Source organism: Empidonax traillii, unplaced genomic scaffold, assembly GCF_003031625.1.
Source record: "Empidonax traillii isolate 1590-97213 ecotype Southwest subspecies unplaced genomic scaffold, ASM303162v1 scaffold975:size500420, whole genome shotgun sequence".
NCBI classification, from domain to species: domain Eukaryota; kingdom Metazoa; phylum Chordata; class Aves; order Passeriformes; family Tyrannidae; genus Empidonax; species Empidonax traillii.
In genome coordinates this window covers 70,267-96,231 of record NW_020956168.1, presented here as the reverse complement: position 1 = coordinate 96,231, position 25,965 = coordinate 70,267, and the positions used below count along the sequence as shown (strand labels likewise).

Genomic DNA, 25,965 nt, shown 5'->3' with positions numbered 1-25,965 from the left:
TGCATTGGGCTGAGGAGGTCAAGGGCAAGCAAACAGAAATGGCTTGGTAGACCCCCAAAAAAATAGGGAGAGGGGTGAGGAAAGTCCCAAGTGGGTGAAGAGGTTCAGCCTGTGGCTCCCACTGCAGCCCAGTGCCAGGAGCACAGGGCATTCAGCCCTTGGAGCTCTTTGGCACTTTGGGGGCCTCCTGGTGTGGATAAAACCAGGCTGAAGCCCCAGTGTGTGCCCAGATATGAGCCCAGAGGGACGTGGCTGGAGTGCCACAAGTGCCACCAGGACCACCCTCACCTGGAGCCCCCCCAAGGAGCAGGAGCAGGGCGGAAAATCCGCGTTTGTGTCCCGTGTGGACCCTGCCCATGGAAACCTCCTTTGCAACGGAACTTCCCGTGGCCAGAGCCACCTGCCCGTCCCAGGGGAACATCCAGTCCCCCTGCAGGAGCCCTGCCTGGGTGGCCATGGTGACAGAGTGTACACAGAGGGTGCAGGGCGTGGGGCTGACCCACGGCACGGGCTGGGGACACTCCGAGAAGAGCCGGGACATTCCTCGGGAACCATCCCCGGGGGAACGTCTGCCAGGGACAGGACACTCTGCTGGGTGCTCTGGGGAGGGAATCCAGAGGGAAGCAGCTCTCCCTTTTTCAGCATTTTATTCCAGGTGCAGGATGATGGCAAGGTCAGCTGCCTGGGGGTAAGTCCTGGATTCCTTCTGTGCATTTTAACACGAAGGTGTTTGTGGGTGAAGGCTGGCAAAACTGATTAATCTGCAGGCAAACTTATCCTTGTAAACCTCTCAGACCCTATCTCATTCCTGATTTAGCTTGATAAATCCCCATAAAATTGTTTTATTGCATTATTAATTGCATACACATCTGATAGACACGGGACATAATTGATTCTAATTCCTTACATCATTGATTCTCACTCCCTACACACACTCAGCTTGTTCTGCAGGGCAGATTTACTGATTTCTCTGGCTACCACAAATTAGTGCAAAAGGTTTGAGTAGCCTCACATCTGACTGACAGCACGATCTGTGCTCCTGTATTTTTTGGGGGGGAACCAGTGAAATTCTGTCAGCCTGAAAAACCTTCGAATGGCAATTGCATGAATCCCAAATTATAGCAAAACAGCAGCTGTATTTGTCCTTCCAGCTCTGGACTCAGCTACCAGCAAGGACTCCATGCCGAGGTTTTCCTCATCTCCCCTTTCCATTGTGCTGCACGATAATAATTTGTATTTTAGTATTTAATTGCTTTGTCTTTGCACTCTTGAAATTATCTTTGTGTTGCATTCACTGCAGTTTTAATTATTAAGCACAATTAATTTGTGGTATAAAGGCTTTGTATTTAGTAGAATAAGGGTGATATGACCAATGTTCTCCATTATTGTTAATTCCTTATTATTTTAAAAGCAAGAGTATATTAATATAATTATTGGCAGTGCTTTCTTTGTGTTCTAGGTTTGAATTCCACGAGCCCACGAGCAGTGCTTGGTTTGTAGGCAGTGTAATTAGCTGATTGTACCCACTGCTCCACAATCACTAACTTCACTGCCATCAAAACAAGGCACAGGATTCCCTGCTCCAACCCCAGTCCGGAAAACTGCACTATAAATCCTCCTTACCCTCATTCCCGGTGCAAAATTATTGATGATATTTATTTGCAGCATTATTTCCAGAATTTTGCCTGTCCAACAAGGGTAGGAGCTTTCCTGGACCTGTCTGTTGTGTTTAAATTGGTTATCTCAATTGCTTATGCACCAAGACTGGGCTAAGGATTTTTCTTGGTTGCATCCTTCACATATTGGGAAGAAAAAAATTTCATTTACTTTTCATGTTTTATTTAACCACCCAGCAAGTGAAGGGGGTTTTAAGCAATGATTAAATATTAAACTCACTGGATGGATAAGTGATTTCTACTCTGACCACTTGGCTTAACGTTCAGGAATTTCAATAATAGTGCTGGAACCTGCTGTGGGAGGGTGGTTTGTTTTTTTAAAACAAAATCCCAGTTTTTATCCAAGTAGGGGCTGGAAGGCTTTCCATCAGCCTGGTTGCCAGGCAGTGTAGTTAGCTGATTGCCCAGAGCAACAATCACTAGCCACACAGCCAGGTAAAAAGGTGTGGAGGATCATCTCAGCGGGAATTCTGATGGCACAAAACAGAGGCATCAACAGGATAGTGGTTTAGGCAAGGGAAATGTGCTGGGTTCCTGTCCCAGGCAGGAGGCACCAGTGCCAGTTGTGCTGGGTCAAGCACTGGTTTGCACACAGGACACTGGAAAACAGGAGAACAAACCAAAGGGTGTTTTCTCCTCCACCTCTGCAGCCCTCATTCAGCTCCCATTCTGACCCCTCTTACAGTCAAAGGCCTCTCTTCTCACATTTATTTCCATTTATTGCTGTTGAACAAATAAAATTGAGGCCTGTGGTGGTAACTCCTTGGGGCTGGAGCCTGAACCTGAGTGGAAACGTCCTGAAGACAGAAACTGCTGCTGGAGCCCCTGCTGCCCTCGCTGGATAATCAGTGCTCCACCCAGCCCATCAACACAATTCACACCAGCAAAGGAAACTGAGACAACTACCATGAAGCTCTGTAACAACATTTCCAGCCTGACTCTGCAATTTTCTTTCTTTCTTTCTTTTTTTTTTTTTTTTTTTTCTAATTTTAGTAAAAAGTCTTGCCCATTTTTACTGAAGAGCCTGGGGTTGGGAGGCAGGCCAGACGAGAGCAATCAGCAAGAGGTGCAGGAAAAAAAGGTGCTGAGCTCTGCAGGTCTTTCCTGCAAGTCAGCAACCCTCCTTTCCCTATTAATAATTCCAAAAGGCATCCCATCCATTACCATCAATTAGTCTGCTTTCTGAATTCTGGCTGGAGCCAGCAACAGTTCCCTGAATCTCACATTCTTCTTTCATTTATTTATTTTTTTTAAATTCAGTAACAACAGATGAGAGCCAGAGCTTGCAGCCATAGAGATGACTGATTGATTTCACTGAATAAATGACTTTATACAACTACAATAACCCTAAAAAAAAATAAAAATTAACCCTCTGAGTGAAATAAGAATAATGTTCAGCTTATTATCAGTCATAAACATCACTGAGGGTTCAAATCCAGACTCCAGACCTGATTCAGACATGCAGTTCCTGCACCCCTGGAAGCTCTGTTGTCTCCACAGTGGTGCAGGGACAAATTCCCTAAGCAAGGGGGATGCTGTAGGCTCTGGGACACTGAAAGTCCAGGCCAAAGATAGCAGGAAGCAAAAAGTATATGAGGTAAATGAAGTTTAGGCCAGCTAAATATAGTTATTGGACGATTTGCAACCCCAAAACCTCAAGGATAAGAGAGTGTGTCTAAATTTCTGAATTTCACGTGCCAAAGGGATCTTCACAACCTGTTCACTGTTAGTTGTTTGATTTTTTTTCATGGCTGTCTTTTGGTTTTTATCCCCTGCAAACACTAAAACTCAGTTTATAACAAAGTTACTGAACTGGCTGCTCTGCTCCCTAAAAAGCTCTCAGAAACTTAATTGGAGCAATAAAAGGAAGAACTCCACGGAGGGATTTTTATTATTATCAGCAGTGAACTCCAGATTTACTGATATACAGTGGGTTTTGTTGGCCTGGCCGGATGTTTGTCAGGAGAATAAAATCCAGGAGTAAGAGGTTTGAATTAAATTAATGCACTTCTTTCCTTCTGCTGTAATTCCCAAGATACAAAGCAGCGATAAATGAGTTGAAGGTTAAACATCTATAGAAGAACTATATATCTGAATTAATACAATTTCATTCCCCAATTGCAGAGAGTAGAACTGAAATTTTAAAGCTGATGAGCGCAGTGATTTGAGAAATAACTTGGAAAACAAGATCTCAAAGGACACTTTCAGAAATGACGTCTTCATTTTAGACATAAAAGCCTCCCTTCTTCTTCCTCCTTATTTAAGCTCTTAAGTGGGTTCATGTTAAGTACTTCCTCTTCTCAAAGTTTATGAAAATGCTGAACCAACTATATCTGCTCTGCCCAAATTCTATGCATTTAAAGCTGGCTCTGCTTTTTATTTCCCTCAGTCTAAATAATCAGGTCCTACCTGGGAGAGGGGGAAAGATGTTCTGGATGTTACTATCATTATTGTTGCAATAACTACTCAGTTTTATCCTACACTAATATATATTATATTAAGATATAGACACTGAAATGCTGAAAGCCTGATGCTATTGTTCTGTACTTTACTTTCTATATATTTTCCATTTATTTGTAAATAGTGGCCAAGAGAAGGAAGTGGAAGCTTCAACATTTTCCAAAATTTATGAAGACCTTAATCTTGCTTTAATTCTGGCTGGAATTCTGAAAGTCGGGGAAAAGACCAGTTGACAAAGTGTTTCCACATTTCTGAAAGGGCCAGGAAACATCAGAAAGGCTGTTCCTGTTTCACAGGCATGACCCAGGCTGCAAAGCCACTGCCTGAGCTCTGAGATCCCTGACTTCTGGTGACCTGGAGAGGACAGTGCTCGCGATATCTGAAAGGACTTGCCTCTATTTAAATTACTGATTACAGAAACAGCTTCTCTAACTGAACTCCCGAGAGCAGGTCTAGGTTTGAGCTACATAAAAATCACGAATCTCTTAATTTAAAGCAAAGCATCGATCCCGGTGCTCTGTCCTGAAAAAAAAAAACCTTGGAGCCTGAGCCATAAAATCCATGGATGGAGAACGCTGCAGGAAACAGGTGCGGAGCAGCTTCCCGGCCACCAGGAAACGGGCTGGGGGGGTCACTGATGCTCCAAACCCCGTGTGGTGCTGCGCTTTCCCGAGGGCAGATGCTCATCCCGACCCAGGGAGGATGCGCCGCGGGTGGGTCCGGCTCTGCCCAAGGGGGCGGCTCCCCACGCCACGGGGAGGGTTGTGTGGGACAGGTATAAAAGCGGAGGGATGGAGAGTTTGGGAGTGGGAAAGAAGGGAAGAGCGGGGGGAAGAACGCGCCGGGTGTGGGAGCGGACAGAGGAGGCGCATCCCGAGCGCGGGCGGAGCCGCTTCCCAAGGAGCGGGGCTGAGCCGAGCCCGCTGGCCCGGAGCCCGAGGAGGGGAGGGAAGGAGAGAAGGAGGAGGAGGAGGAGGAGGAGGAGCGGCTCCCTGCCGTCCCCTCGGCCCGCGGAGCCGGGGCGATGCTGGCGGTCGCGGCGCTCTGCGCGGCCGCGCTGGGCTGCGCGGCGGGGGCGCGGCTGCTCAGCGGTAAGAGGGGTGTGAGGGGGGGATTGCCCGGAGCTGGCATCGCCCCCCCTGGCACGGACAGGGCGCTCCGGCCCCGCTGCCGCTCGCCCCTGGCGCTGGGAGGGTCGGGATGCTCGGGGATGTCGCGACACGGGGAGGATGCGGGTGCGGGGGGTGCTCGGGGGAAGGTTGGGCTCGGGGGTGGTGGTTTGCAACTTCCTCGGGAGGGGCAGGACTGAGCTCTGCTCTGCGGGGACCAGGGACAGCATCCAGGGAACGGCTGGAGCTGTGTCAGGGGAAGTTTGATTTGGATCTCAGGGAAAGGTTCTTCCCCCAGAGGGTGGCTGGCACTGAACAGGCTCCCCAGGGCAGTGGGCACAGCCCCAAGGCTGCCAGAGCTCAAGAAACATTTGAATGATCCTCTCGGACACACGGTGTGACTCTCGGGGATGGGCCTGTGCAGGGCTGAGGGTTGGACTCGATGATTCTGGTGGGTCCCTTCCAGCTCAGCACATCCTGGGATTCTGTCTCTTCCAACTTTCATGACTCTGTGATTTTTCCCTGCCCTGCCCTGGAGAGCTCACTGCAGTCAGCAGACTTTGGGGCAGATCCAGTGTAGGCAGTGAGGAGATAAGGGGGGAATACAAGGAACCCTTTCAGCACTGCTTACAGCTACACAGACAGTGTCCCTGTAACTTAAACCCTATCTGGGATCCTAAAGAGCAGTAATCAGACACTAATGAACTACAGTAGATTTTTCCTTAGCTGGAAGCAATTACAAGTTTGGCTGATAAGGCAGAGGGGAAAAAAAATCGCATTTGTGTATCAGAAACACCCTGAGTGCAGCTTGTGACAGTATTTCTAAAAAGTTAGTGAAGCTCTTTAATAACAATGTGCCATCTGTGTTTTTCTCCTGGCTTTCACAACAGCAGTGGACATATCCCTCAGGAGAGGTAAGGGGGCTTTGCCTTTCTCACCATGCCTGTATGGGTGTAAAGTTCCCAAGAGAAATGCAGGTTATGCCAGAAACGTGTTTTCTAATACTGCTGTTGTAGTTTAAAAAAAAAAAAAAAAAAGTTCCTGTTGCAACTTCTGTGTAAAATGTTAACAAACTGATTCTGACTATTGAACTGGTCAAAAATTCCAGTATGAAGGGTCCTTAAACTTTCACTCTTACAGTGGTCATGTAGGAATATTTAAAAATGAAGCAAAGGCAGCAAATAACCCACGGAGGGGTTCAGAATGACGTGTCCTCCCATCCCCTCTGTTCTGGGCACGTTACGAATGTTGCTGAATGTTTTCCCTCTGTGCAAACAGGCCGGTTAGCAGATTGTGTCTGCGAAGAAATATTTACTGAGCAGAACAAAACTGTTTGTTTCCACGGCCTAAATATTGGGGGCTGCTCCGCCGAGGAGCACACGAGTGCCTGAATCCAGATGATGTGTCTCCTCACTTTGATCTCCCCCTTGTAACCAAAATAAGCTGTGCTGCTTCTGCACGAGAAAGTCCTTGGCTTCTGACAGCCTGAAAACAGACATTTGTTTACTTCCTGGGCAGTCAGCAGCACTGCACAGAGCAGAGGGAGCTGTGGGAACACGGCTTGTTCTCCACAGTGGAGACGCCGAAAACTGAAAGAGTAAGTTTAGGTGGGATGATGGGAAGGAATCCTGCCCTGTGAGGGTGGGGAGGATCTGGCACAGGTTGCCCAGAGAAGCTGTGGCTGTCCCTGGATCCCTGGAAGTGCCCAAGGCCAGGTTGGAGCAACCTGTGATAGTGGAAGGTGCCCTTGCCCATGGAAGGGGTTGGGACTTGCTGAGCTTTAAAGTCTTTTCCAACCCAAACCATTCCATGATCCTATGACTGCAACATGCACTCCATGAAACTCCATAAACCCCGGGAGAGAAATTCTTGCTATTTCTGCTTGTGGAAGGGAATCTCTGATTTAAGCTGCTTAATTCCTTAAAAAATAACAATAAATTTAAAAAAAAAAAAAAAATCCTCTTGGAAGCCTTGCAAGAGAACTCTGTTCTGGAAAGGCTGCATATGTGAGCTTGCTCCCTGGCACAGCATTGCTTCTTTGGGAGGAACTCCCAGGCTCTGGAACTCCCAGAAAAATTGTGAGGCAGCTGAGAAGAGCAGGACGTGAAAGGACAGTGCTAAACTGTTTGATGCAGTAAGCAAAGCTTGGAGATGCCATTGCCAAGGCCAGTAACACAAGAGACCCTTCACCTGTGTTGTGTTTTCCACAGAAACAGTGCAAACCTCCCCCAGATGGAATCATTAACCCCCAACTTTGGCCCTGCAGGCAGAGCTGCTGTGACAGGTCCCCCTCCCTCCCCGCAGGACAGACAGTTTGCCGCCGTGGGACGCAGAAACCCTGCTACAAGATCGTGTATTTCCACGATGCCTCCCGCAGGACCGGCTACGAGGAGGCTCAGCGGGCCTGCCGGGCTGATGGGGGGCACCTGGTGAGCATCGAGAGCCCCGCGGAGCAGAGGCTGATCGAGAGCTTCATCAGCAGCCTCCTGGCTGCCGATGGAGACTTCTGGATAGGGCTCAGGAGGAAAAAAGATGATGATGAGGAGGAGGGCAACAGCACAGAGTGCCAGAGCTTCTACTCCTGGTCGGATGGCAGCTCAGCCAAGTTCAGGTGGGTACCCACGGGTGACACTGGGAGGCCAGAGGGTTCAGGGACTGTCACCTGCCTTCAGCAATCACAAAGGATGCTGCCAGGTGAACCAGCCCAGCTGCCATTTGTGGTGCATCCCATCCAGATATAAAGTTACCCCGCTCTGGAGACTCTCTGTTGCTCCACATGACACCTAGAGAGCTTAGCTTGGGCTAAATTGATGATTTTTGGTTGCTAAAAGGAGCGGGAAGAACAAGTGATCTGGTCTTAAAAAAATCTGATTAGGCAGCCACAAAATGACCTGAAGGTTCCTGCACTTCAGATCCCCTGGAGTTCATCCCTGAGCAATGGGCTCTTTCCCTTCTGCTTGCTGAAGGAATAACTTTTTTCCTCAGTTAAATCTGAGAGCTGCAGGATTTATTGTAGACGTGAAAAGTTCAAGTCTTCCCAACATTTCTGCCTCCTTGTCTTAAGGCAGGAGAAACCACAGCATTTGTTGAAATTAAAATATCAAAGCATTCACAACAGCATTTACACCAATTTGCATTCTTCTTTCTATTGGACGTGTAAAAACATCTTGCCAGTGACCTCCCTGCCTTGGGAGCTCATCAGGTATTTCAGTTGCTCTGTGGAGAAACGAATAAAACTGCTTCTAGTGCTGCTGGATGTAATAAAGTTCCTCCTGTGGTTCAGATATTGGGGGTGGATAATGGGAAGCTGGAGCCAGGTCTGCTGCTAAGAAACAGGCACAGCTTTTATTGCCTTTTCATTGGTGAGGCACAGCTTATTTATGCTAAATGATAAAGCCAAGGAAAACACCAGGGGAGGAAGGAAGTGAGGGAGGAATACAGCACTGGGAGGATTGAAAAAACACTGCCTTAACACACAGGGGTGTTTTCCCACGTGGAATGCCTTGGGACATCTAGAATTATCTCTGTTGCACGGGCCAGCTGAGCAGCCAAAACGTGGTTTGCTCTGAAATAGTGGGCATTAAACACTTGGCAAAATCAGCCCCAGTTTAGAAGAGTTCCTCTGAGTAGCAGAAGATGCCTCTTCAATAACAATGCTATTACCAGGGTGCTGAGCCTCCTTCCTGTGCACTCTTGGAAAAGCCTGCACAGTTGTCTAGTGGTGAAGTTTATTATTAGAACAACAACAACAACAAAAACTATCTGCAAGACGGTGCCGGTGCGTTTCTAGACAGAGAAAACCAGATCCCACTTCAGCTGTTTCATTTCCTCATCAAAGAGGGCTTGAAATTCTGCGAGGCACCCAGGCCAGAGAGCAAAAAATAACCCATGAGAGATGATTTTGCAGGGGTCTAAAATCACCTTTGGGGAAGGTCAAATCTCTCCGGAGGGGTTTCAGGCTCAGCCCTTTAACGCCCCGATTGCTGGGTTTTTCTGTGAAAAATCCGAATTCCAGGAATAAATAACTGTACTCTCAGGGGAAGGGTGGGGTGGAGGGGGTGTGCTGTGACCCCTCTGGGCCGTGTTCCCGCCTGAGCTCCTGGGAAGTGACGTCAGGTCGTTTGTGCTGGTTGTGTTTTCTCAGGAACTGGTACGTGGACGAGCCATCCTGTGGGAGTGAGATCTGCGTTGTGATGTACCACCAGCCATCTGCCCCGCCAGGTGTCGGGGGTCCTTACATGTTTCAGTGGAACGACGACAGATGCAACATGAAAAATAACTTCATTTGCAAATATTCCCTGGGTAATGAGTCATTCCGTAGCTTTGAAACCCAACCCTGGGGAGAAGGTACTGGGAGGCTGCAGGGACACAGGGAAAGCCTTTCTCAGCTTCACTGAGAGGATCTGCTGGGAGAGGGGTGTCTTTGAAAGGATGCAAGTCCAGGGGGAAGTAATCTCAGTGTTCATATCAGCAGCTTCTTTTGAGTTTGTATAAATTTTCAGAGGGTTTTTATGAAGTGTTTAAGTGTTTGAGGTCACAGGTGGGGCCTGAGGGGGAGAGGATACCAGGGGAGGGTGGTCATGTTGTTCAGTGCACTGGTCTCCCCACTCAAACTGTGCATTTCTCTTTTCTTTCAGAGAAGCCAACGAATGCTCCAGTAGAGGATCCTCACAGAGGTGAGCTTGTTTGGGAGTTACTTGTTTGAGGAGTTACTTGTTTGGGGCCCTTTTTCAGTGATGTGTTAACCTTCAGTGGGCACGCCGTGTTACACTCACGCTCAACAGACTGAAAACTCACTGAGCAAGAAGCTTCCCTGCAGTTTGCACTTTCCCTCGTGCTATTCCATAATCCCTAATCCTGTAGGAAAACAGTCTTGCTGCTGTTGATGCAGCTCACTGAAGCACAAGAGGGCTGGTACCCTTTACACATCTTTGCAGCCCTCAGTCTCTTCCATCTCCTCACCCTCACTTCTATGATTCTTAAGCTCTTTCAAAAAAACAAAAATCTGCAATATTAACGAAGCTGCTTCTTTCCAGATGTTGCCACAGAGCCCTTGAGCCCAGTGTTGCCAGGGGAACCCCGTAAGAGAGGTGTAAATGTGACAGCTGTAGGAGCCAGAGGTATGTTGTGCATCCCACACCGTCCCAGAGCAAAGCGTTCTGGGTCTGAAGAAGGCACTTTGACTGAATCACTTTGGAGTGGCTAAATTGCTGATGTTTTGTCTGTAAGTGGATGATTAACTATGAGAATCTTCCAATTTCTTCTTACCACTGACTCCTTTTCACCCCTAGAACCTGTTCAGAGCCTTGCCTACATCCTTATTCCCAGCATTCCTGTGCTGCTGCTCCTGGTGGTCATTACAGCCATCTCCTGCTTTTGGCTTTTTGTGAGGAGGTAAGTGGCTTTTTTATGTTAAAATCAACTGTGATAGCATTCCCTGGCAGTAACCTTACAGCTGGTTCTGGCACCCTGTGAGGTGCTCTGCAGAGGGCTGCTTGCAGCCAAAGAAATGTTTAAAAAGTGGAGTGGGTGCCCCAGGCTGAGTTATTTCCAAGCAAAATTTTAAGTAAATCACGTTATATCATATTACAGCGTTCACAGACGTAGTAGTCAGGGAACAGTGTAAACAAGACAGTGATTTTCATGTGGTAGCACTTCATCTTTCCTATTAAAGATTGGAATTATCGACTTGAATTATTGATTTGAATTACCAGATGCTCCCCTCCGAAAGTGAAAAATGTGGAGATAAAAGGAGCAAATAATACTTATCAACAACCTCTCCTTGCTTCCCCTGTGTGCACAGCAGCTCTGCTGGGGATGCTGGTTGTGGTTTTGGGAATGTCAGGGTTGGGTTTTGCTGCTTCAGTGTCTCCAGGTTGTGCCATGGGGTGCAGTGTGGAATGACAAATAATTCCCAATTCTATGCAGAGCCCAAGCTCTGAGGGTCAGCTTTCCTCAAGGGTCAGCATTAACTGTAAGAGATGTGGCACTGCTTTTTATTTGCCTCAGAAAAAGCCATAACAGGGTTTTTTATTCCACCCCCCCCCCTTCCCAAGGAGGGAGCAGCGAATGGACACCAGCCCGAAGGAGGAGGATGCCTGGCTGTCCAACCCCGGGGGGAACAGCCCCAGCCTGGACATCTACAAAGTCATCAACAAGCAGTCAGAAGCAGATCTGGCTGGGGCCAGGCCTGGCACCAAGAATTCCTCCTTCCAGGCACGGGAGCACAGGGAGCTGGGCAGGTCAGCCCCCGACACCTCGAGCTTTGTGACCGACAGTGGCTTTGTCACCAACGACATCTACGAGCTCTGTGGGGACCGTGTGGGCAGGAGCAAGGAGTCCACCTGGGTGGACAATGAGATTTATGGATACTGAGCAGATGGACCAAAAAAAACCCCACCTGCCCTGTCTATGCACTTGTTTTAATAACTTGTTTTAATACGTTGTGTTCATCCTGGTTTTGCATTGGGCCCATATTCTTCTCTTTTTTTTTGGTAAGAATATGGGGTTTTTAACGATCCAGACTGAAAAGAATGTATATATTTTGCTTTGCATCGAGCCCCCTTTGCCCTGGGAATGGCTTGTTAATCCTCCCGATTCACTTTTGTACCAAAGATATGCCTTGGAAGGTAAAGGACAATCCAAAATCCTTATTTATTTAACTGACCCCCTGGTCTCAAAGGTGCTAAAAGTTGCCTGTTGGGTGGGATGGAGCCCTGCTTTCCTGGAGATGGCCAGGGGGGAGCGGGGAATGAATTCCTTGGTTTGCTTTGCTTGTGTGTGCAGCTTTACCCATTAAACTGCCTTTATCTCAAACCACAAATTTTCTCGCTTTCACTCTTCCAATTCTTTCCCTCATCCTCCTGGGAGGGAGGGAGTGAGGGGAGACCAAGCACGTCAAGCATGTTTTATTACACACCTTTTCAGGTGTTCCTGGCTCCAGGAGAGAGCAGCACTTTGCTGCTGAACAAATCCACAGAGCACCTAAAATGAATTTTTAGCTCTTGACAGGGTTCCCTTAAAAGCTCGCTCTTCTCCCTTGCGTGGAAATAAATAAATAGGAAAAAAAAAAAAAAAGAAGAAAAAAAAAACCCCACAAATTTCACAAGCCACCAGGAAAACAAAGGTTTGGCAAAAGGCTGGAGATTTGGGGTGCCTGAGGCTCCCTGAGCTCGGGCAGCGAGCCGCGTGTGCCCAGCGCCTCTGCGGGGGCATCGAGGCGAGGTGATTTTAGGAATTCTGCTGTTCCACGTGTCCTCTGGAGCCTCGGAGCCGCGGGATCAGTGCGGCAGCAGTGACCACACGAGGGCATGTGCGCTCCACGTCTGGGGTTCGCCAGGAGCGCTGGGATCCCTCTCCTTGGAGCAGGGCAAGAGCCAGCGCTGGTCGCTAAAAGCTGCCGGACAAAGGATGCTTCTGTAACCTGAACCTTCGGGCTGCGAGTGGCGATGAGCTGCTGCTGGAGTTTGGTCTTCCAAGCACAAAATCTGATTTAATAATTGATTTTTTTTTTTTTTTTTTTGCACCAGGCTGAGGTTTTACACGCGCAGAAGCGGCCAGGAAGCAAATAAGTGTTTTAATACTCAAGAATTCAGTTTATAATAAAGTGACTGCGAATTAATATTAGGTAATATTTTGCATAGTGGAGAAAAAGCTACACTCAACACACCGAGCTCGAGTCTGTAAAATAAAAATGAAGCCCCTCAGAACAGAGAAATTTCACAAGTGGCACTTTGGGATGACACCACTTTCTATTCAAGTAGGATTGTGGAAAGCTTGCTCATGTACCTATCAATCACTTAAAAGGGTGGATGTCTGACTAAGTCAAGTCATCAGTTAGTCATTGCCAGAAGTTCTGAAGGGGATAAATAGAACAGTGAGAGCACTCTGGTTGTTCTCCATGGCAGCCCAAGTCAGCGGCGTCATCTCCAAATGTCACTCCTTAAAGAAATCTCATGAGCAGGGAAGGACAGGCAGGAATTTCTGCACGGAGATCTTCAGCTCCCTTTGCAGAACAGTCATCGCTGTTTGACACCTCACAAATTTAACCCACCCTTCGCAGGCACGAGGCAGCTTGACGTGTCAAACCTGTCTCAAAAAGGGAAAGCGAGAGGCACAAGTTTGTTCCTTGCGTTCTTCCACTTGTTCTTTTCGGGGCCACGCTCTGCTCTGAGCTGTGTTTGCATCAGAAAAGGGCTGTGACTGTGCTGCTGATCCAAAAGACACGAGGCCTCTTGTTCCATCAGCTGTTGGATGTGCCTTGTTTAGTCAGTGGAGCCCAGCAAAGGTTCCAGGGGTGATTCCTGGTACCCAAAATGAGTCCTCCAGCATGAGAAGGGGCAGAGGATAAGAGTGATCAGAGAGGGGCAGGCATGACCCAGGACAGCAGAGATTACTGCAGAGCTGAAATGGCATTTTTAAAAGGAGAGCAAGCTAATGTCTAAGTGCACAGACAAATCAGACCTGGTGGACTTAGTACTAGGAAGGAACTTCTTTCACACATTGTCAGCTCTGAAGGTCCTCAAACCATTTCATGTCAAAGGGCCTAACAGAGCTTCCAAATCTACCTTTCCAGGTGTGCAGGAAATAAATAGAGGAATAGTTTAGTTATAGAAGGGACCCGTAAAAATTATCTAGTCTAACTGCCTGACCATTTAAGGTCCTTAAGGACCCCCAAAGTCTGATCCAGGTGCAGCAGCTCAGGGTGCCAGTGCATGGAGCCCCTGATTTAGGGCTGGAGAAACACCTGGGGCTGACCCATTCCCCCTCATCCTGCTAACGAGCTGGGCCTGCTTAGAAAAGACTGACAGCAGATCTCATTAAAGCATATAAATATCTCCCAGGGGTGGGTCTGACCCCTTCCTACAGCCACACGATGGGGTACCCACTGAGCTGGGAGAGCAGGATGGGGATGCCCACACCAAGCTGTGGGGGGAGCCTGGGGGCCCCATCGACCTCAGCACCGCTGCCCCATCCCCATCCTCGTTCCTGTTCCCATCCTCACCCCTATTCCCGTCTGCATCTCCATCCCTGTGCTCATTCCCACTCCCATCTCTGTCCCCATCTCTGTCCTCATCCCCACCCCCGTCTCCATCCCTATCCCATTCCCTAACCCCTTCCCCATCCCCATCCATCCCCAATCCTCCTCCCCGCTCCCCCGCTCGCCGCCGGTGCCCTGTCCCGGCGCTGTCCCCACCCCATCGGCGGGCTCGGCCCCGCTGGGCGGGCGCGCCGCCGGTTTCCATGGCGAGCCCCCGCCCGCGGTGACGCGCGCGGTGACGCCGCTCGGTGTCCGTGTGTCGGTCCGTCGGCGGCCGAGGGACGGGCGGAGCGGGCGGAGGGGGCGGCGCGGCCCCCGGGGCCGCCGAGCACCGACCCCCCGAGCAGCCCGAGGCCGCCGCCGCCGCCGCCCCCCGAGCCCAGCATGGTGATGGCCGAGCCCCGGCGGCCCCCGGCGCTGCTGCCCCGCGGGCTCGGCCCTGTCCGCGTCGGCTTCTACGACATCGAGGGCACGCTGGGCAAGGGCAACTTCGCCGTGGTGAAGCTGGCGAGGCACCGCATCACCCGCAGCGAGGTGAGGTCGCTCCCGCCGCATCCCCGACCCCCCGTCCCGACCGCCCGTCCCGCCCCGCGCTCCGCTGCCCCCTCGGGGAGGGAGCCCGACCGGGATGGGGGCACCCGGCTCCAGGATGGGGGTACCCCCTCCGGGGATGTACCCGGCCCCGGGATAGGGGTACTCGGCCTCTGGATAGGGGTATCCCCCCGGGGGATGGCCCTAGCCCCAGGGATGGGGGTACCCCACCAGAGATGGGGGTACCCGGCCCCGGGGATGGAGCCAGCACCGGGTTGGGGGTACCCAGCCCCAGGGTGGGAGCGTTCCCCTGGGATGGGGGTAACCCCTCCGGGGATGGAGACAGCCCCTCCTGGATGGGGGTACCCGGCCCCCGGGATGGGGGTACCCGCCCCCGGAGCCGGCTGTTCCCTTGCGCGCCCCTCGCCCGCTTTTGTCCCTCCTTCCGGCACCTCCCGCGGCGAAAGGGATATTTTATTTTATTGCAGCAGCCGGGTCGGTTTTTCCTGCTCTCATCTTCCCCGGGAAGGGCAGGATAACGCCTCCTCCCAGCCCTTGTGGCTCAGGCCGCGGGCGAGTGGTCGGGGATGTCACCCCCCCAGGGATGGCACCCTCCCGGACCCCGAGCATCCTCGGGGTGTGAGCAGGGCAGGCAGCTGCTGGGTGAGCTGGGAAGGTTCAAACCTTGTGTCGTGCCCGCCGTCATGCCCTGGGTATTTCACGGTGTCCTGACCTGGCCGGTGCTCGCAGATGATGAGCAGAGCCTCTCCCCGGGTTACCCGCTCCAGCAGAGGAACTTGTGTGTGTGTCCTGAATCCTTCCAGCCAGCATCCTGCAAGTTAACCAAATTCAACCATTTTTAGTCTCTTTGTTTAACCGCCCCCGTGTATTACCCGGTGATTATTGTTAATACCTGGTGCTTTACCTAAAACGAAAAAAAAAAAATGATTGTCAGTCTGGGTGGATAAAATGTAGTCATGTTCACTTTAAAAGGAGGAAAAAAAAAAAAAAAAAAGGAAGTGTCTGGAGAGAGTAATGGCTCTGAAAGATCAGCTTTCTCCTATATGTTGCTCTGAGGTAGTTTTAGTCACTACACCTAGAGGTAAGGTTTTTGTGAGCCTGTGTTCTGGTTGATCTCATTGTTTGCTGAGGAAGAGGCTGCCGTGCTGCTCTGTAACCTGACAAAAGTCATTTACAGTGTTCCCTGAAGAACAAAGTGAAAACTGAAAAGACCTGGTGGGTTACTCCTCATCGTGGTCTCTCTGTGTGGTAAAATCACAAAGCAAACCCGTGGTGCTCTCCCCACACAGGGGTCCATGAGCTTTGCGTCCCAGGGGTTCAAAGAAATTTCTCTCATTTCTCCAGCTCGTAACAGTCTCAGTTCCTTTCAAGCCCTTCCTTTGCTGTTCCTGAAGAGCCAAGCAGAGCCCTGGCAGTGTTAGTGCTCCCTTCCCAAGTTTGCTGCCAGATGCCAAACTTGTAAAGGCTCCACTCGAAGATATTAAGTTGTCACTTGCTCTTTAGTTCTCATTTCTTTGGCAGACTTTGCGATGGGGGGGGTGAAAACTTTCATCTTTGTTTGTATTGTATGAACGTATGTTTGTTTAGCATTGTTCAAAATAACAAAGGTTACAGAAAACTTAGAGCTCAGCAGCTCCCCAGCTCTGGTATGATTTTATTTCACCCATAGCCTAAGAAATTGCAGAATTCTAGTGCGTTCTGATACAGTTTTGATTTTATTTTTTTTTTAAACCAGCTTTTCTATCCAGTCTGAAGCCTCTATGTTTTTTTTTTTTTTTACTGCTGATTTGCCCGTGTTGGAGATTTGTGTCAAGGTCTTTGATTTTTTTTTTTTTAGTGCAGCTGCATTGTGTTTCTGCAGTAAGAGATGCAGGAGTGTTTATCTGGAATTTAATTGCTGAGTTAGTTGCTGGAAGTACTTACATGGCCTTTGAGGAAGGGGAACCCTATTAAGATTACTTCTGGTGATGTCAGAGGAAATTAATTCCAGCCAAATACTATTTGGAATAAGCACTTCCAGTCTGGAGCACCTCATCTGATTGTTAGATCACTGAGCACACAGAGTGGAAGTCCTGCTTATTCATGCCCTCCAGAGGCAAGGCAGGTCGTATTTCAAACTTGTTCTAAACTGTCGCTTAAATTTCTTGAGTTGCTAATTTCTCTGTGCCTTTAATAAAATTCCAGTGGAAGAATATTGAGTTTTTTAGAAGGGCTGTGCTTGGGGTCTGTGCTGTGGTGGTGCTGCTGAGACTTGCTCAGAAAAGCTGTTTTAGAAGGACTGTTTCCTTGCCTGAGTTTCTCCTGAAGCTCCCTATTTGAAACCCTTTAAATTCAGAACTAATTTGTTGTTGGGCTCAGTATTTTGCAATAGTATTTTATATGGTATATAAATATAAATATATATATTATAAATATAAAATATTTGCTATTTCTTTTACACAATTCTGCCTAGCCAATAACCATCAAATTAAAAAGGATGAATGTCACCACTTACAGGTTAAGTACAGTCCATCCTTTTTATGGAAAACCTACATATAGGTATTTAGAATTCCAAAGTACAGGTGAGAATGGCATGACAGCAGACAGGGGTGGTGGATGGTGAGTGCAGAGTCAGAAATCTCATCTTCAACCCCACATTCATGCAACCCTAAAATTGCACAATGAGTCAAAGAGAAGTTCAGGAAAGTAGGGGTGGCTGATATGGATTTGTGGGAATAGAAGGGGGTGCCCGACTGTTTTTACTGCCAGTGCCTGCAGAGGGGGGACAGGACTCGACCTTTGCTTTGCTTGTTTGTGTGGTTTTGGTGCCATTTAAGTTGAGGGCACGTGCTTGCCTGCCATGCTCATTTATCCTCTTGCCCAGCAATCCTGTGATCCCAGGGTAACTTCTGTTAATGAGGCGTGGAAATGAGCAATGGTTTTATTTTTTTTTTCCCCCCTCGGAAAAAAAAGAGAACAGAAAAGAGAACAGAAGTAATTGGAAAAGTTGAAGAGAAGGAGATTTGCTTCTGGTGAAGTCATGAAAAAGCTCTTGGGATAGGTGAAGGTGCTATTTGGAAAAAGCACTTTGAGGATGAAGGCAAGTCTTTGTGAACAGGCTGGGGGAGAGAGAGAGTCGTGTTCCCTACCCACCCCAAAACCCTGTAACCAACACCCCCTAAGGATTAGTCACCTCCAGAGGGACACTGGGCATTGCTCCCCAGGTGAAAGTGGAGCTCTGTATGTCCCTGTGGACCCCACTCTGCCTCTGCCTGCCTGCTGTGGTCCAGGGACTTCGTATTTTTCCCTGGCAAAAATAAAAATTAAAGAACCCCCCGGTCCCTGATGGGAACTGTGCTGATGGTTTAGCTGCTCAGGGGGGACACAGGCAGGGACAGCAGCTCCCTGAGCTGGGTGAGTGAGTGAGTGGAGCAGTTCTGGGGGAAAATGACCCTTTTGCCAAGGAAAAAAAAGACTCAGGGTGCTGATTTCTCTGTGGGCTCTCTGGATCTGTTGCAGGGGAGAGCATGAAGTGCTTCACCCTCAGGGAGTGGATGGTTTCATGCACCTGTGATACCCCAGCACTTTGCTGTTGCGCTTTGGAGTTGCTCCAGAACTGCAGGAAGTTGTGTTTGTTGAGTTCATGAATTTTAACATAGTTTATCTGTTTTAAGGGTCTGTTGGGTTAACAAAAATCTGAATTTCTGACCCTCGTGAAGCCAGAACTGACACGGACAAACCTGTGTTTGGATGTGAGTTTGGGCTGGGGGAAGGAAAGTTGTGTTGTGGTTTGGTTTTTTGTTTTGAGTGTTTGGGTTTTTTTGCCTTATTTCTTCGTCTTGTAAGAATTAAATGAATAACACACAAACAATGAAAACTGAAAGCTGGAGTAGCTGCAGAGTAGAGGAACTTTCATCTTCTTTGACAATCATTTCATCTTCACTTCTTGGCAGCCTCAATTCCCAGATGTCAGATGAGGATTGAGCAAACCCCAGCTTAGTAAAAGAGGGAAGGAAATGTGTGCTGTTCCCAACGTTTTACAAATTAGCAGGGCTCACGAAAGTTGCAAGGATATTTTGGAATGAGTTAACTCCTCAAGCAGCAAAAACTGGTGAGGGGGGAAGGGAAGGAACAGGAACCCCCCCCTTTTGTTTTCCTCGTTGGATGAAGTTGGTGCTAATTTCATACACTGATATTTGGCTGGGATTTTTTTGTTGTTGTTGTTGTTTGTTTCTAGCTGTTGCTAGTAGCTGTTGGCAGGCTGTGTGTTTAGGAACAAAACACCCTCTTTTCAGATAGGAAACCGTTCCGTGGCTTGAAGGAGCTTCTCCACCTCTAAGAATTCCATCCCTTTTCCTGTCACCGTGACCCAGCTGGGATCCCGGACACGAGCGAGCTGCTGAGTGCACTGTTCCCTTCTCACATCACCACCAAAAGATGTTGCTGGGTGGTTTTTTAAGCCTTTCCAAGTGGTTCTTCTCGAAATCCCTCTCCGGTCCTGGCAGGATGTGTGAAAGTTGTGAGATGCAGAATAAGAGCTGGAGGTGTTTAATCTGCATTTGAGTGTGGAAGAAGAGGTGGCAGCTGCTGCTCCTGTAGAAGATGCACATATAAAACAAACACTTTTGTGCACATCAATAATTTTATGCATGCTGAGAAGTGCACAAGGATTGCAAAAAGCAAATTTTTTTTGCTTCAAGCAGGCTTTTACCGTGTTTTTTAAAAAAAACAACCCTGAGTGGTACCAAGGAACTCCACATCATGGCTTGGTGCAATGGGGTGGGATTTTTAAGCTAAAAACCTGTTTAAACTGGAAATACAGTTTGTTCTTCGTTGGTTTGTAGCTCAAGTAAGGTATTCCTGATTAGCAGAGAGCTGTGCTTGGGGTTGTTTCAAGTAGCTGTGGTTGCACAGCACACACTTTGGTGAATCCATTGGTGGTGGCTGTCAACTGAGTGATGTAGCTCCAGAAGTTTGGGCTTTTTTTGGGCAGATTATGGATGCAGCAGCACAAAATTCATCTTTTAACACAGTAACAGAGGTACCAAAGCAGTTTGCTTGAGGGACTGGCTCATTCCACAGTGCTCCAATACTTTGTTTTCCAGCGTATGATGTAATTTTTCAAGGAGTTCAGTGTTATCTGAGTTAATAAAGAACATTTTACCGTGCTGTCAGGATTATGTGGTGATGTCCTGGTGAAAACATTCCTGTGGCAGTTTTGATCCAAGTGCTGGACACTTTGGCAGCGTTTATAATTTTGGAGGGGTGTTGTATGGATGGACAAGAGGAGGCTACTTTGTGCATTAACCTTCTGTGACCACCTAATTTGTGGCTTTTGGGAGGGGAAGGGTGTGTTTCAAAACTCCTGAAAGAGGGTTTTTCTGGAGCTGTTTCCCCCCCCAAGAATTGTGTATTCCCCTGAAGACTTGTTTTCCTGAGGAAGGTTTTGGTTTCAGTCTTTCAGCAGCCTTGGAGAGCTGTTTTATTTCGAGCAAGGGGATGGGATAGGAAACTTCTGGAAACGGAAGAAAGTAGGAAACATTGGAACATGATTCACTGTTCTTGGCCAGAAAGTGCAGTGGAGGTTAAAGCAGGATCTGTGGCCACGCTTCCCAAACTTATATGACCCATTCTTTCTTTATTCTTCTTTTTTTTTTTTTTCAAAGCTGTTTTCCTCTACTCACAAAATGAGTTTGAGGAAGGGGAGAAATGAGACAAATGGGTTGTTTTTTAATAAATATTTCCCAATATCTAAGTTTTAGTGGCTTGTTGGGATTGCTTGGACACCCTGCAGCTTTCTAGGGGAGCGATTCCTTCTCAGGCTGAGAACTGGTGCCTGCAAAAAATCAGCAATAACCAGGAGCCCTTTTATGAGGTGTGATCTGAAACTGGGGAGGCTGAAAGGTGGTGGTGGAGAGGGGGGTTGTGATGTTTGGTTTGGTTTTTTTTTTTTTTCCCTAAAGCTGCAGGACTGATTATTTGCATCCTCTGTTGCCCCATGGCATCAGGTCATTATTTTTAAAAAAAAATTGCTTAAAAGTTTTAGACATTGTTTAAAAAGAAAATCCCACAGCAACCTTTCGAAAAATTTTGTTTGTTTGTTTTAGAGTAAGTCTTGTTCTGCTTCAGCTCTGCAAAAGAGCATCCTGCATCTTACAGCCAGATTTTCCCTGATTGCCGTTTATTCACTCGTAGCAGAGAACCTTATTTTCCTCTTGGCTGGGGGAGACAAGGGACTTCTAAAGAGGCTGTGGAGCAAAAGCAGAGTGAAATGAAGTCAATAAATAGTTAATTGTGAATTCAGGTGGGTCCCTAATCAGTGTTGCTGGAGATAATGAGGTTCACCTCCTGTGGATTTTGTCTCCTGCTCAGCAGCTGTCTCCCATGTTCAATAGTTTGTGAAATGCTGTTATAATTGGGAGCATTTGTGTGACTTACATTGTTTGCTCCTGCTTCAGCATTAATAATGTGATATTCAGGGTGAGTAAACACTGTTTATATATTCAGCACTCTTTAATATTTTTATCCTTTGCATGATTTTGAGAGTGGCTGTGTTTAAATTTTCCTTTTGGTTTAAATTTTCCTCTTGGTTTAAATCTTCTTCTTGGTTTGAATTTTCTGGGTGTCTTCTGTTTGAGATTCCATGTCTCCTAAACATCCCAGTCACCTCTCCTCTGCAGGTATTAGTTAAAAACCAAGGTCAATAGGACCAAGATGTGTTTTGTGAACTAACTGAGATGTGTTTCCAAGGTCTGACTGATAAATATATCTGTAGAGTTACATTTTTTTTGTTCTCTGAAGGGATAAACTGCAGATGTCCTTTTGTAGCAGCGTATTAATTAACAATTAAAACACGTCACCGTTGAAACCACATGGGTCCACCACCATGTTTTGATGCTTTGTGTTGAGCCAGCAGGTTTTTTTTTCTTACTTTGAAATATCACTTTGCATTTGTGGGATTCAAATGGGCTCCAGCAATGGACACCACGAGGCTTTTAAAGAGGGTTTTTGTCCCTGTCAGCTGCTCCCACCTGCTGTTGATATAAGAGCACCTGGAGCACTGGCTTCCATCATCTGCTCTGTGTCTTCCATTCCATGGAAAACCTGCTTTTTCTGATATGTTTAATGCTGTCAGTCTGTGTTTTTTTTTAGCGTGGGGTTGGTGATTCTGAGCTCCAAGAAACCCTCCGGTCATCGGGGGTTGTTGCGTCGTCCCCTGCGTGACGAGGACAGAACTAATGAGGAAAATGCTGGGGAGTTTTCATCTCACTTTTGCTTATTTGTCTGCAGGTGGCAATAAAAATCATTGACAAGTCTCAGCTGGATGCTGTGAATCTGGAGAAGATCTACAGGGAAGTGCAGATAATGAAGATGCTGGATCACCCACACATCATAAAGCTCTATCAGGTGGGGTCAGGGGTGGCTTTTCCCCTTTCTCCCCATCTCTTTTGCTCCTGGATGAGCTCTCCAGTGAAAGATTTTGAAGGTCTTTAATTGTGATTTTATTTTATTTTTTTTTTAGTGCCCATGCTTTCTACAGTAAAATATAGGTTTGTTTTGTAGTAGTTTCTCTCCTGTTTCATCTCCTCTTCCTGCAGCATGTGGTAAAATGTTTGAGGCATTTCTGCTCCAGTTCAGTGCTGCCTTTAAGGCTTTCCTCCCTTTAGGATCTCCCTGTTGGTGCTCTGTTTAACAAACAGAAGATACACACCCTTGCTTCAAATAAACCTGGCTCAACAAAGAGCTGGGTGTGCTAAAGCTTTGAGTTTCAGGTCATCTGACAACATCTCTGAAGGAAAACCGAGCACCAGGACTTGGAACCGTGAATGAAGATGGGGAATCCCAGTTCAGCTGCAACTTCATTTTATGTGAAAGAAACTGGCACTTGATCTGTAAAATACTGATCTAGCAAGCAGAGATGGACCTTAAGGAGTTAAATAAAGTAAATAGAGTAATATCCTCCACAGTTCCTTCTGAGTGAATGGCAACACATGAAAATGGTAGAGGAGAGTCTGAGAATGGTTAATTTAAGTCTGGAGATCAGCAGCATCATTTAAAGAGGGGGGTGATGATTACGTAGTGCTTAATCCTTCACCATTAGTGGAGTGGCTGGTTAAAAATGCAGTTGGTGGGTGAGTTTCTTTTTAAAATAGCCTTCAAATAGTCTCACTTGGCTGCTTTTATCACGTGCCCATCACTGTGCTGGGTCCACACTGCGAGTCTTGGGTTGTCTGATGTCAAGGAACTGCTGAGGACTGTCAGAGCTGCGTGATGGAAAAGATCAAATCCCCAGGGTCTTGTCCACAAACAACAGCTCGTGCTGAGCTCTTCTACTGAGGCTGTTGAGAAAGAGACCCCAAATGTGTCGAGATTGTTGTGTTGTGCTCAAGGCAAGGCCGAAACGACTCTTTGAAGTGGAGGATTTTTCACCTTTGGTCAGTGTTTTGATTGTGCTGGGGTTTTTTTTGCTCTTCTCACAAGCCACTCACGTGTGATTCCTTCACCAACAGGTGATGGAGACCAAAAGCATGTTGTACCTCGTGACAGAATTTGCCAAAAATGGAGAAATTTTCGGTAAGCAAGAGAGTATTTTCCTCTTCAGCATTTTAATGCACTGGGTAATTAAGGATCTTTCTGGGTCTGTTGTCAGAGACTTAATATTTCTGTACATTTTTTTTTTTTCTGAAGTCATGATTTTATTTTCTGACTTATTGGAGGGATTTCTCAGAGTGGCTTCTGTAATTGAGGATGGGATGTTCTGCTGTGGGTGTATTTGCCACTGTTATATTAAGATACTTTAAAGTGTGAGTTGGTAACTGGTTAATGTTCTCTTAATGCCATGTCAGGCTTGGGATTAAATAGCCTGGTGCTAAACCTCATTGAGCCTTTCCAGCTCTGCTAAACCATCACTTCATGGTGCTGACTGACAGTTCATGGGCAGGATTGTTTCTGACCTGCTTCAGTGACATTTTCTCCACTCAGCAGCAGTTTTGTGTAGCCATGACTTTCACCACTTAATGTCACTGCAGTAAATAACGTGCTGGGCCTCAACCCTTCAAATGCTGTTGTGTTTTGGAGGGGTTTTTTAAAATATCTTTTGACTTAGCAAGAACATGTGAATGGAAAGGGTTTCATTTGTGCTTAAGACTTTTTTTTTTTTAGAGATCTACAGAGTAAATATTTGGGAAAACACTTCTCACTCAAAACAGCAGCTAGATGTGCAAACACTCCTACATGAAATATGTACAGTAACCATGCAGAGCGTGCTCTGGTCGGGCAGAGGAAAAGTCAGCAGTTCCATTGACACTCTCCTGAGTGCTTCTCTTGCAAACTTGCAGTTCCTGATTCACAGTTTAACCAAAGTGACCTGAATTCTGCTCTGGGTTTTGTGCTGCTCGCTAGGGAAGCCCCAAAGTCGTGTTCTTCTGTCCTCAAACCAAATTCTGCCGAGGGTGAGATCCCCTGCACAACCAGTCCTGGTGGCACTGCAGTGTCCAAGAGCAGGGCACAGTCCCAGATGTTTTCCAGACCCTTTCAGCACAAACACCTCCCTCGAGGAGGCTAGACCTGAGATTTATTTATTTTTTTTTAATGATAAAGATTCTTTCTAATATTTAGTGCAGAGGGTGTCTGTCCAGCTCTGCAACTGGTTGCTCAGGACCCTGCGTGGGTGGCTACAGCCTCAAGCCATCCTGTTCCAACATTCTGAGCTCCTGCAGGCAAATAGAACCCTCAGGTTTACACTGGATTTCCTGTGTTTCAGTTGGTTTCCACTGCCTTTTGTGCTTTTGCTGGGTACCTCAGCTTTGCCATCTCCCTCCTGGTCGGTATTTATACACAAAATAAATAAGGTTTCCCTCTGCACCTTGTCTTCTCCAGGCTGAGCCCCCACTGCTCTCTGAGCTCTGCAGACCCTTAATCGTGTTTATTAACCATCCCTGCATCACTTTGGTGTGTACAGAGCTTTAACACTGCAAATTTAACATGAGTCCAAACCTGAATGAAGAACTGTATCTTCAATAAAAGCACTGACCACTGGCTTTGCCAGGCAATGCCTGAGCCCTGTGTTTTGAAGTAAATACACCTTAATCTTTCGATTGTCCAGCAAACAATTGCACTTTGGGCTGCTGAAAGGGCCGGACAGGGAGCTTGGTTGGGACAAAAGTCCTAAAATTGAACCTAAAATATCCCCTGGTTTCTGTTTTATTACAGTAAAGTGAAAATATCCAAAGGCTGCCATAGAAATGTGCTGGCAGAGGGTGGCACAAGGCTAAGATTTGTCCATGGATATGAAAGCTGGAGGTTTCCCAGCAGAGGCTTTGCTGTTTTCAGCCTTTGCAAGAGGGGCACGTCCAGTAAAATCCTGGGCTGTGGCTCTGAGCTCCACAAGTTCGAGCGGCGTCTCCAGCGAGTTGGAGCTGTCTTGGAGTGGTTCCTGTGCCCAGGGGCTGGCACAGTGCCTGCACCCCAATCCCAGCCCTCCCTGTTTGCACACTGGTTAATGCACAAACGGGCCCCATCCCCCTGGTTGGATGTGCTGGGCTCTCCTTGGCCGGGGCAGAAGGTGCTGAGCTCAGAACAGAGCTGGTGAAATCCTGAGGGCCAAGGGGGTTTGGAGCCTTGAAAAGCAAAATGACAGCTTGGATTCATTAACTTGTTTGCTGCATTGCTAGCAAATGATGGATTAACAGCTTACAGGGCTGGCTTGTGCTCGGGGGTAATTTAGTTTGTGCCTTTGATATCTGACTTCACCTTGATATCATATGATTTGTCAGTCACTTTGTGACTGAATGATATTTAGCTTGCAAATATTATGATCTCTTCTTACTGCCAGGCTTTTGTTTGTTCTTGTGCTTTGCCAAGTTAAGCCAGCTGAAAGTGTTTGAAGACTTGGTTAGAAGCTCTGAGGGGAGTTCTCAGACCTGCAGCTCCCAGGGATCAGATTTTATGACGAAGAAAGCAGGAAAGTTTCAGTGAAAATCTTGCAAACAGTCATAAAGCCCCCAGACAACATTTTTATTAAAAATCCCCTGAAACACAAGCTAACAAAGCCATTGTGCTGGGCAAGATGATCCTGCTTGGGTGGATGATGTCACACAAACTGGTTTAGAAGGTGCAATTAATTGCTGGGTACAAAATCCATATGCAT

The 25,965-nt window shown here is 47.5% G+C and overlaps 2 protein-coding genes across 2 annotated transcripts in view; both read left to right on the top strand.

Moving 5' to 3' along the window:
- Positions 1-5,160: 5,160 nt before the first annotated feature.
- On the top strand, positions 5,161-11,642 carry LAYN (layilin). Its single transcript, XM_027903501.1, has 7 exons — positions 5,161-5,227; positions 7,550-7,856; positions 9,390-9,547; positions 9,883-9,921; positions 10,282-10,365; positions 10,537-10,639; positions 11,302-11,642. Exons 1-7 carry the CDS (start codon positions 5,161-5,163, stop codon positions 11,618-11,620), a joined length of 1,077 nt encoding a protein of 358 aa, XP_027759302.1. The 3' UTR covers positions 11,621-11,642.
- A 3,002-nt stretch (positions 11,643-14,644) lies between these two features.
- Positions 14,645-25,965, top strand: part of SIK2 (salt inducible kinase 2) — a 28,680-nt gene continuing 17,359 nt past the window's right edge. The window contains exons 1-3 of the mRNA XM_027903500.1: positions 14,645-14,819; positions 22,107-22,223; positions 23,327-23,390. Of these exons, the coding sequence (XP_027759301.1) occupies positions 14,670-14,819; positions 22,107-22,223; positions 23,327-23,390 (331 nt within the window). The 5' untranslated portion in view covers positions 14,645-14,669. The remainder of the gene's footprint in view (positions 14,820-22,106; positions 22,224-23,326; positions 23,391-25,965) is intronic.

Coding starts and splice junctions, on each gene's coding strand:
- LAYN (XM_027903501.1), top strand. CDS start 5,161: ATGCTGGCGGTCGCGGCGCTCTGCGCGGCCGCGCTGGGCTGCGCGGCG. Junction 7,857..9,389: donor GGCAGCTCAGCCAAGTTCAG/GTGGGTACCCAC, acceptor GTGTTTTCTCAG/GAACTGGTACGTGGACGAGC. Junction 9,548..9,882: donor CATTTGCAAATATTCCCTGG/GTAATGAGTCAT, acceptor CTTTTCTTTCAG/AGAAGCCAACGAATGCTCCA.